This window comes from Schistocerca americana, chromosome 1 (genome assembly GCF_021461395.2).
Source record: "Schistocerca americana isolate TAMUIC-IGC-003095 chromosome 1, iqSchAmer2.1, whole genome shotgun sequence".
Classification (NCBI taxonomy): Eukaryota; Metazoa; Arthropoda; class Insecta; order Orthoptera; family Acrididae; genus Schistocerca; species Schistocerca americana.
This window is the reverse complement of record NC_060119.1, coordinates 568,983,800-568,995,968: the sequence shown is the minus strand read 5'-3', so window position 1 is coordinate 568,995,968 and position 12,169 is coordinate 568,983,800. Positions and strand designations below refer to the sequence as shown.

At 42.2% G+C, this 12,169-nt stretch overlaps 1 protein-coding gene across 1 annotated transcript in view; it reads left to right on the top strand.

Annotated features, from left to right (window-relative positions):
* The first annotated feature begins 2,495 nt into the window (after positions 1-2,495).
* Positions 2,496-12,169, top strand: part of LOC124606593 (ER membrane protein complex subunit 2-like) — an 81,123-nt gene continuing 71,449 nt past the window's right edge. Inside the window, exon 1 of the mRNA XM_047138581.1 lies at positions 2,496-2,651. Within this exon, the coding sequence (XP_046994537.1) occupies positions 2,618-2,651 (34 nt within the window). The 5' untranslated portion in view covers positions 2,496-2,617. The remainder of the gene's footprint in view (positions 2,652-12,169) is intronic.

Here is a 12,169-nt window from a genome sequence, read left to right as displayed (position 1 = left end):
CGCAAGAGTGAAGATATTAGCTTTTAAGTTAGTATTTAGGACACTATAAATAGCATCGTACATATCAAACATTTCGGGTCTAGTGTAGCAGGGGATACAACCTGTCGGCTTTGAACAATGACGTCACAAGTCGCCAGAGAGCATGTATTACAAAGATGAAAGAGCTGAGGAGAATGTTGAGAAACAAAGGAATGCGAGAGAGATAAACATTGATCTTGTCAAAAGCCGAGAAGTGATTCTTCTTAGTGTTGTAGCTCCCTTCAGTAGCTGATAAGTCTTTTTTGGCTTTTTAAAAAAAAATCTCACGAGATAGAATAAACTGATCCTACTTTATTAAGCAATCAATAAAAAACTGAACTAAAACATAACAGCAATCAATAAAAAACTAAACTAAAACATAACAGCTTTTGCTGTTATGTTTTAGTTTAGTTTTTTATTGATTGCTTAATGAAGTAGGATCAGTTTATTCTATCTCTTGAGATTTTTTTTAAAGCCAAAAAACACTTATCAGCTACTGAAGCATCTGTATCTTAGGATCAGTTTATTCTATCTCGTGAGATTTTTTTTTAATAAGCCAAAAAACACTTATCAGCTACTGAAGCATATTGGTGGAATAAGAAAGTGAAATATGGTAAAATAGTGAAATATAGATAAACGATCGCTTTTAGATTCACATTCAATTATTTTAATGATAGCGCTTATTAGAACACAGAACTGCTTTATTATCTATGCCTCGAAGTGAAGACATTACTATCTATGACTAAGGAATGACGTCATTGTTCAAAGCCGACGGGTTGTATCCCCTGCTTCACTAGACCCGAGTCTTCAGCTTTACGTACTCAAGATGATTAGTGATGACCTTGAACAGCAAGGTTATAAACCCTATGTATTCTTGAATTTATTTGCAATTGTGTAGGCACACAGTAATTAACTTTCAATGGCTATCATTAAGGATACGTGTGAAAGATAAACAAAGCTTAGAATACGATACTCCGAATGTAAAGCACTGAAATGTGAACGCACATAACACCACATTTGCAAACCACGTAAGTAACAGAATCACCCTCCTTACTGGCTAAAAACGTCAGTAAGCAGTAATAATAATTTCTAGACAACTAATGGCCACCTACCAAAACACAAAAAAGATCTGTTACAGTAACTTTAAGCACCACCCTTCTCATTTCAACAAATTATTTTTTGAGTTTAGAATTCACCCCGAAACATCGGCTGTCTTCCGCCGAACCTGGCTGTCGGTGAAATTCATCGATGTCGGTGCCACTATGACCGCAGTCTAATATGTAAACACAACAGCGAGAAAGGTTTCTGCAATTCCTCTTTTGTCTTTCGGAAGATGCGTCGCGAGTAAACGAAATGAGTATGTCGTTCTGTTTTGACTAGTATTGCTGATGTCACTGAGTGCCATGCATTTCACAATGGTTTGAATTCTTCTTTGCAAAAGTTACAAACGCAACAGTAGTAACGCAAATACGTTATTAACAGGTATTCCAAGCGATATATTTTAACAGAAACCGATGTATTAGAATCATCCTCTACAGTGAAAATTTCGGAGGTAAATGCGAGAAAGTACGAAAACGGATGCAAACAAAAATTATTTAGAATAAGAGTAATATACTTGCAATGCAATTAAAACGAGATTTCATGTACGGATCCGTAATCATTGACAAATAGACACGACTCCACAGAATACCATGCTACAAAACCGGCTTCTGTTTCATAGGAAGCAAAAACAAATACGAAATCATTTTCCCCACCAAATATTACGGATGCGAGCAAAAATTTACCAGTATACGAGCAACACATTTACAATGTAACTGAAAGTGGGTAATACAACGTCATAATAAGGATCACATTGCAATGAAACCAGCTTGTATGTCATACCAAACCAGATTTTGCCACGTGATAAGGGGCAATTATTAACACTTGATAATCGCCATACTGTCAAAACTGCAGCATTGAGTTTTACAAATAAATTATTTTACAGTCAAAAGACGACGACTTTGTCATTTACAAAATTTGACATGGCTGTGAACCCCAGCTACGAGAAGCTAAACATAGTTTTTGATTGAGATTTCTCGAATATATTGCATCGCAAGGTCACAAAAAAGTTTCTAGGTACACACTTTACTACCAGATTATCAGGCCCACTTTTGAGAAATATTGTCATTCAATATTTACATTTCGCAAAGTAAGGATAGGGCTTTTCGCGCTGTAGTTTCGTGTTTTCGAAGTTCACTGACAGGCTACTACGAGCACTACTGAAGTTCCCTATTTCCCCGAGATGAGCCAACGCCACCTAGGTGGCGTTGGATGAGCCCATAGAGAGTAGATCTTTGTGATCTATGAATGAGCCTTGGACTTCTTATAATTTGGCGTTGTTTTGGCGTTCCTCCGGGGGTATTTCTATTTTTTGTAAATTTCGTTTGAAGTTTGTGTTTTTACAATTCATATATTGTTTCTACTCTACACTTTGGAAGGACTTTGCTTAAAAATACAGTATATACAAATACTAAAAGTGGTACATCTTTAGTGTTGAATTCTCTGTCCATGTATGATGTGGGCTGTTTTGAAATAAGCAGACAGGAACAAATTAATAAACATGTCTTGGAATTCCGGAAAACTTAGTTGGTCTGGTAAGAAATCGCAAATTACAGATGCTTGGGTGTTAGGTTTATTGTCGCGTTTCACAAGCATTAGGCGTAAGTTTTACAAGAGAGCGGAGGAATCGATTATCACTAAGAATTAATTTTACTTGCCATTGTATTAGTCGGTATTGTATTAAGTTGGCCAGGCACTAGATCATGTGGTAGAGTGTCAGACCTCGTTAGGCTTATTTAACATCGTGTTTATTTGTTTTTATAATGCATTTTTGTGAAGACAGTGGAGTAGTCCAGTCTTCATTAAGAATTAATTTCCCTTGTCACCAGTAAACCGTATTATATTCGCCCTATTACTGTGTGTATATCTTAACTGCATGCAGGTGTGTTAGTTACACGTATACACAATAATAAATGACATATCGCTAATGATAAATTAGCAAAATGCGCCTTCAGTAAAGTCATTTGAGTACACCTCCACCACAAACATTTATGACAGTTTGATTTAGTCTCAAGTTGATAGGACTTTGCCTTGTGCTTCATTACTGCACAAGCTGTACATCTTAGCATTTACTTCCAGATGATTATAGTAATGTATTGTGAAATATTAATATTAACATTGGAACTGTTAAATCTTCAGTACTTCTTCAGCAAGCTTGTTTGTGTTATCAAAAAGTGTTATTCAGTTTGTCATGCACATATGCCAAAGGTGTGAGTATCGCTTTCTGTGCTATTTAGGGATTTTAATACAAATTATGAAAAATCTTTTACTAGATTTAATTTAAAGGTCTGGCCTTTGCAATGGTAGTAAATTGCTAAGATGAGTCAAGGTGAAAAAGCTCTTGCCCAGTGAACATATTACATGGAGTTAGTCTGATTGTATTATCGCCAGTCACCTCCAGACTGAGTAAGACTTAAGAAATCACTATGTTCCAAAAATCCCAACAAGTAGAATGCATGGAATAAGTCAAGATATACATTAATAAAGAAATGAGTTGTTAGACTGTGTCGATAATTAACTATTTATGCTTATTACGTAGAGCTAAAATTAACAGGGGAGTCACTTCTGTTACTGTGAATAACTGTCATTTATTCCAATGCCGACCTAATATCCGTACGACTAAACTAGGGAATACATAAATGTAGATGACCAGATGGTGATTTGAACCCCATTCCTCCTGAATGCTAGCTAGTCCATTGCCTCAACTACTGTGCGACTTTGCTCAATCATAAGGTTATAGTTTTGTTTACAGTAGGCTACACATTGGTACTTGTAGAATATCTAACTGGAATAATCGGTCCCAGAATCTAGAGATCAACTTGTTAAGGGAATGGCATTGTTTTGTTCCTAGGCAACATAAATTCGTAGTATTGGCAATTAAAGTCAATTGAGGTTCTGGGCCAACACAGTGACATTTTCATTGGGGCCCTTGAGGTCAGTAAACAGAGGACAGGCAGTACATAGACATCTTCATTTGGCCCTTTGAGGTCACTAAGCAGAGCACAGATGGTATAGTTATGTTCGTGTACTTATGCAAGAAGGTAGATAGTGGAAGTATTTAATTTAAATGTAGTAGGAAAGTTGTGGCAGAATGTAAGTACACTATGTGATCAAAAGAATCCAGACACCTGGCAGAAAATGACATAAAAGTTCATAGTGCCCTCCAAAGGTAATGCTGGAATTCAATATGGTGTTAGCCCACCCTTATATTTGATGACGGCTTCCACTCTCTTAGGCATACGTTCAATCTGATGCAAGTTTCTTGGGGAATGACAGCCAACTCTTCACGGAGTGTTGCACTGAGGAGAGGTATTGATGTCGGTCGGTGAGGCTTGGCGCGGAGTTGAGATTCCAAAACATCCCAAAGGTGTTCTATAGGATTCAGGTCAGGACTCAGTCCAGGCCAGTCCATTACAGGGATGTTATTGTTGTGTAACCACTCTGCCACAGGCCGTGCATTATCAACAGGTGCTTAATCATGTCGAAATATGCAGTCGTCATCCTCGCATTGCCTTCAACAGTGGGAAGCAAGAAGGTGATTAAAACATCAATGTAGGCCTGTGCTGTGATAGTGTTATGCAAAATAACAAGGGTACAAGCCCCCTCCGTGAAAAACCCGACCACACCACACCATAACATCACTGCCTCCGAATTTTGTTGTTGGCGCTACACATGTTGGCAGATGATGTTCACTGGGCGTTTGCCATACCCACACCCTGCCATCGGATTGCCACATTGTGCGCCGTGATTCATCACTCCACACAATGTTTTCCCACTGTTCATGGTCCAATGTTTACGCTCCTTACACCAGGTGAGGCGTTGTTTGGCATTTACCGGCGTGATGTGTGGCTTATGAGCAGCTGCTCGACCATGAAATCCAAGTTTTCTCACCTCCCGCCTAACTGTCATAGTACTTGCAGTGGATCCTGGCGCAGTTTGGAATTTCTGTGTGTTTGTGTGGATAGACGACTGCCTATTACACATTACGACCCTCTTCAACTGTTGGCAGTCTCTGTCAGTCAACAGAGTAGGTTGACCTGTATGCTTTTGTGCTGTACGTGTCCCTTCACATTTCCACTTCGCTATCACATCGGAAGCAGTGGACCTAGGGATGTTGAGGAGTGTGGAAATCTCGTGTACAGACATATGACACTAGTGACACCCAATCACCTGACCACGTTTGAAGTACGAGAGTTCTGCAGAGCACCCCATTCTGCTCTCTCACGATGTTTAGTGACTACTGAGGTCGCTGATATGGAGTACTTGGCTGTAGCTGCCAGGTACTCCATACTTAATGTGAAAAATGTATGTTTTTGTGAGTGCCCGAATACTTTTGATCGCATAGTGTACACTGTCCAGTCTCATTAATGTGACCACCTGTCAGAAGCCTGAAATACTACCTTGGGCAGCACTAATGGGCACTAAGTGTGACAGTGAGGTTATGGAAGTTACGAACAGGGATGGGGAGGCATGCTGTCTCCAGTGCCATGGCCAGTTGATCCATGGCACTAACAGCCTGATTGAGACGATTGTGCATATTCTTGATTGGGTTTAAATCTGGGGAGTTTGGTGGCTAGGGGAGTACAGTAAATTCTCGTGGTGTTCTTCAAAACGTGCACACACACTGTGAGCTGCATAACATGTTCCATTGTTCTGATGGTAGGTGGCATTGTGCCGGGCAAAGATACTGCATGTAGGGTTGGACATGGTCCTCAAGGGTAGATGCACAGGTGTTGATCCACTGTACCTTCCAGAATGACAAGATCACCCAGGGGATGCCACGAAAACATTCCCCAGACTATAACACTCCTTCCTGTAGCTTGGACGTTTCCGGCAGTTGCTACACCGTGTATGCTTTGACATTTCATGCCCTAGAGGTGAATGGCTATCTTTCCGATGGAGCATAAAATGTGATTCATCTGAAGAGGTTACCTATTGCCACACAATGGGTGTCCAGTTGTGTTATTGGCACACAAATTTCAGTCTTCGTCACTGATGACCAGCAGTTGGTGTGGCTGCAAGAACCAGGCACTTGCTGCAGAGGCCCATATGCAGCAACATTCACTGAACGGTTGTTGAGGAGACACTGTTGGGATCCGCTTGGTTCATTTGGGCGGTCAGTTGCTCAACAGTTACATGCCTGCCTGCTCATATACATTTCTGCAACTGACATTCACCCCTGTCTTTTGTGGTCTATGATGCACCACAGTCATCTTGACAGCTATTTTGGACAGTGCCATTTTTCCATGCATGACATACTTTAACCACAGCACCGGGTGAACAATTTTGCAAATTGCCATTTCGGAAATGCTTCCATTCTTGGTGTGAAAGCCAGTGTTCATGCCCTTTCAGACGCCAAATAAATCACTCCATTTCTGCGTTACGGCAACTCCACTGTTTTCGGGTCACCCTAACACGCTTTGTCTACTTGCCACTGCTAGTGCTGCCACTTGCCATTTGTGAGTGGTTATTACATGTTGTCATTTAACGTAGCCAGTGGTCACATTAATGTGAGTGGACCGTACAATTTAGGAGTGAAGGAGACTACTCACTGAATAGTAGAAAGATTGTGTCGTCAACAGGCACACGGAAAAAGAAATAAACATTGCCAGCTTTCAGGATCAGTCCTACCTGGAACTACAGCACAAATACATATGGCATACAAAAAACACTTGTCTGTGCCCCTACATATCCCCAGCTGGACTCACAGTGCCGTGATTGTAGTTCAGCAAGTGGAAGGGTGTCCTGGGGATGTTGTCAGGTGGGTGGGCAGAGGGCGGGAAAGGCAGGAAGAAGGGTTGGGGGTGGATAGCTAGTGGCTCAGAGAGATACAGCTGGTTTGCTGGCGAGAAATGTGGCAGGGAGTGGTGGCATATTTATGGCATAGGCATTTAATGCATGGGTGCCAGAGCTGGTAGTGAAAGGCACAAGGTGAAGGTGATGTGAAGATGTGAATTAGGATGTATGATAGGACAGATGAATAGGGAACTATTGGGTGGAGTGTGTGAGGACAGTGGATTGACAGAGAGGGAGGTTATGGGAGCAAAGGATATATTGCAAAGACAATTACTATCTGTGTAATTCAGAAAAGCTGGTGATGGAAAGAAGAACCCGTGTGGCCCAGGTTGTGAAGCAGTGATTGGAATTAAGCATTTTGTGCCACTGGATGGTCAACTTCATTTTTTGCCGCAGTTTGGCAATGATCATTTGTTTTGCTGGGTGGCTGTTTGGTTGTCATAATGACATAAGCTGTGGAGTGCTTGCTGCAGAGTTGGTAAATGAAACGGCTGCTTTCACAGGTGGCCGGCCTGTTAAGGGGTGGGAGGAGCCTGTGACAGGATTGGAATAGGAAGTGCTGGTTGGGTGGATTGGGCTGGATTTGCACCTGGGTCTTCCACCGGGATATGATCCCTGTGGGAAGGGGGTTGGGAGTGGCATAGGGATGAACTAGGGTGTTGTGTAGGGTGGGTGCATGACAGAATACCGCTTTAGGAGGGACAAGTGAGATCTTAGGTAGAATGTCCCTCATTTCAGAGTACAATGATAGAGACTCACAACCCTGATGAAGGTTATGGTTGAGTTGTTCCAGTCCAGGATAGTACTGGGTGATGACAGGGAATGCGCCTTCGTAGCTGATTCTTGGGCCTGATTGAGAGCATTGCAGCTGTGTTAGCATATGGCACAGGAAATCTGCTTGTGGACTAGGTTTGGAGGTTAATACCTGTCTGTGAAGGCTCTCGTGAAGTTCAGCATACTAGGCAAGGGAGTTCCCATCACTAGATATGCCAGCCACAGGTGCCGATGTTATATGGGATAGGGAATTTTGGTGTGGAATGGACGTCAGATTGAAAATTCTGGCACTATTGATGGTTAGTAGGTTTAATATGAACGGAGGTGAATGGAGCCATTAGAGATGTGGATGTCAATATCGAACAAGGTGGTGCAATGAGTTGAGGATGACAAGGTGAAGTGGGCGGGGGAGGAGGAGTTGAGGTTGAGGAGGAATCAGGATAGGGGTGTCTTGGCCCTGAGTCCAGATCATGACGATATCATTAATAAACCTGAAACGGACAAGGGTTGGGGTTTTGGGATGCTAAGAAGGCTTTTTGCATATGGCCCATAGAAAGGTTTGTCATTGGCATCAGTTTGAAGTGTGAGACCAGCAATCAATATGGTGTCCATGTACAGAGGACAACTGTATGCAAATTAAACTCAATACTTTATTTCTAATGACATGTAGTGTGGCTTACATCCAATACATTAAAAGAAAAATAAATTACTTAATTGCAATCAATATTAACCATACAGTCTCCACCAGCACATCAGCAACCAAGCAAAAGTAAAAAAGAAATAAGCAAATTAAAGTTCACTGCATGGAACATCTGCACCTTAGCAAAGATCAGTCAATTGCCAGCATTCCTTGTGGCTCTCAGATGAATTCAGCTGATGTTTCGCAGTCAGCTGATCACTAGCTGTCAGGCGTGAGCCGATTACGGTCTACTGCTATCCCTACAGGTTGGTATAGAGGGGTGGCATGTGGGTACACATGGCTTTGCCATGGATTTCCTTTATTTATCTCCCTCGCCCCCCCCCCCCCCCCCCCCCCAATAGGAGAAGCAGTTGTGTTTAGGATGTGGTTGATAATGAGTATGAGAAATGAGGTATTGGCTTTAGAGCATGAAGGATGTTAAGAGATGTAGTATTTGATGGTGGCAAGGGCAGTAGTAACAAGTAGGGATTCAGGAGGTAAAGGGGTGGGGATGGTGGAGCATTGGTAAAGGAAGTAGTTAGTATCTTGATGTGCGAGGCTAGGTTTATGGCAGTTGGTTGAAGCTGTTGGTCTATAAAAGTGGAAATTCTCTCAGTGGGAGCACAATAGCCAGCTACAGTGGGGCATCCAGGATTGTTGGCTTTACGGATTGTGAGGAACACCTAGAAGGTGGTTGTGAAGTGTGTCATTGGCTTGAGGAGGGAGATGGACTTGACGGAGAGGTTCTGTGATGGGCGTAAGGATTTTGGAATGGATGAAAGGCTGTGTTGGACTTCTGTGATGGGATCGCTATGGCAGAGCTCTTAGGTGAAGAGACAGGCAGCAGTTGGTGGAAGCATTCTGTTGGGTAGTCACTGTGATTCATGGTAACAGTGGTGGAGCCTTTGTCTGCAAGGAGGATGATTGTGGGGTAATGGTATGTTTTTGGGTTGTGTACAGCTGTCCTCTCTTCTACAAAAAGATTAGTGTTCTTAGGAATGGGCCTGGGGGAGGATGTTGAGGCTGAGTTGGAGGTAAGAAATTCCTGGAAAGTGTCAAGGGATTAGTTAGGTGGGAGGGAAGGTTGTAGTTGGATGGTTGAATTGGGAGAGGCAAGATTATCAACAGTGTTTTGGATCCAGAATGAGATTTTCACTCTGCAGCGGGGTGTGTGCTGATATGAAACTTCCTGGTAGATTAAAACTGTGTGTTTTGGATTTTTTGGGTTGTGGATTTTGTGGAGTGTTAGGAGGGAGTTCTGGAGGATGAGACAAATTGAAAAGGTCAGCTAAGCAGGTTATGGATGCTGCGAGGGTTTAACAAGGGGTTCACTGTGGGTAGGAGAAGTGTTGATGGATAGCAGTGCTCCAAGGCGGGAATGTCAACAGGTTGGACAGTTTATGAAGGTGTTGTCTGAAATACTCTTGGAGGATAATGGTTTCAATTTTGAAGATGTGGTGTAGGTAGTTATGATTGTGTAATAAAGTATATTCCAGAGGGAGCAGTGGTGGTACTGAGATATCTGTGCCATGGTGGTATGCTTCTGCAGTATCATATTTGTTGTGAATAGGGACTGGGGGAATCTGAAAAGGTGAAGTTATTAAGAAAGAGGGATGGGATCCAGAAAATGGATTTCTTATGGTTAGCATTTTTGGGAGAGGCGATTTGAGGGCTCCATGGCTTAGGCAGCATTTAAGGAACAGGATGAGGGACTGGGTTTTGATGAGAAAAGCGATACTTTTCTGAACTGACGCAGGTAGATGGAGCAGTGGTCCAATTGTCTAGGATGTTGCTAGGAAAACAGGAAATAATGCAGGACTTGGATGAATGAAAGCATTAGATGGTCTTAAAGGAACTTGATAACAGAGTGTGATTTTAGGGAATGAAATGGATGCAAGAAATTTTGTTGAGGACATTGGGAGGGTTCTGAGACGTGAGGATATTTAATTGCACATGAAAAAGAGGAAATGTGTAAAATTCTGCCAAGAGAAATCTGTGTGGAGAGGTGGGTTGATTTGGAGATGAAATACAGTGGTTAGTCAGAGGCAAAGCCACTTGTTAATGCAGCCATGTCATTGTGGACGTGTCATATGGCAAATCTACTGCAATCACTGTGCAGTGTTTTATGTTGGCATGACAACCAAACAGGTGTCCACTGGAATGAGTGACCACCACCAGACTGTGGCCAAAAACAGAGTTGACCACCCAGTAGTTCCTCATGCAGTTGAATGCAACAGGCTTGATTTCAATGGCTGCTTCCCAACCCGGGGAACCATCTGTGTGAACTACGAAGAAGGGAGTTATCCTTGCAATGTTTCCATAACCTTCCGGGCCTCAGTCTCCATTAACCAACTATCCCCACACTGTCCTCCCAACAGTTTCCATTTTCTGTGTCCTCTTGCTACCTCCCACTTAATGTCTCCATGTCACCTACATTGTGTGCCATTCCCCACCACCTCCAGCATCTGTGCATCACATGCCTAGCTTGTACACTTGCCACCCCTCCCTCCCGCATTCCTAGCCAGGAAACTGATGTTTCCCTCCAAGCCTCTAGCTACCCCTCTCAACACCTCTTCATCCTTCCCTCCCTGCCTCGCTCCGACACAAACTTCCACCCCATCCACCAGACAAACTGCAATCATGACATTTTGCATCCAGCCGGAACTACGTAGATGCACAGACGTGTATGCATGTGTATTTCATATGTGTACTTCTCTTGTAATACGAGATATGATTGATTCTGGAAGCTAGGAAGTTTTCTTTCTCTTTTGTGTGTGCATTTTGATGCATCAGACTTCTTCTATTTGGTGGATGGGCTTTTTTTACTCCTAAATTATATAAATATCTAATTTAGGTGGATTCGAGGAAAGCTCTACTGAGTCGTGTATAAATTTGTATAAGAGTGGGCCATCCTGCTTCCTTTGACCATCCTAAGACAAATGTGGAGGTCTGAATATGTAAATATCAGATAATGTATTGCTTGGAGTACACATGGTACACTTTTCTCCTGTGTGACTTCATGACTCAGCACATATTTTGAAAGGATGTACTGAGTGTATATGACACAGAATTTAGTCAAGAAATGGAGGGGAAATTGATTTTGTAGGTCACAAAAATCCTTACCAAAAAATGTGACCGTTAGTATGTTTATTGCTCTTAGTGGCACTACTTAGGTTCATTTCTTCAGATTTTCTCTGTATTTGCTCCAGCAGGATTCATGCAGTACTATTCTGCATTTTGCATGTGTGAAAATTAGGGTTCAGATGCCCATGACAACAATCTTTACTTTTTCCCTGATAGAGATCTGCCAATGGGACAGGACCTATTTCCAGCTGGCAGCATGAAGATGCATCATAGCAAGCGGCAGCCATTCTGGATTAGTCAGTTTGGTGTGTGATAAAATTATTCTAGTTTGCAGAAAATGTCTGACCCAGTGGTATTTACAAGGGACAGTTGTACACATGACCTGCTACCTTTCGTGGCCCTCTGTTCTCAATTGATACATTGTCCGTATGGCAGAGAATAACAGGTGAACCATAAACAACTTACTCGCTGAGATCATCATGGCAGAAACTGCACAATAGATCACACATTAACAATTTGCTCATTTCTTTACAACTCAAAATGTTGAAAGGAATGCACCATCTTGGTGTACTGAGCACTAAATGCCAACTGGTAAGTTCTATGTATGTGGTATTGCCCTATGCTGTGTCACCGTACAGATAGTGAAAATTTCTGTTCATTACAGCTGGTGTTTTCATGCAATGTATCATTTAGTTTGATCCAGGCACTTTGTGGGTGAAC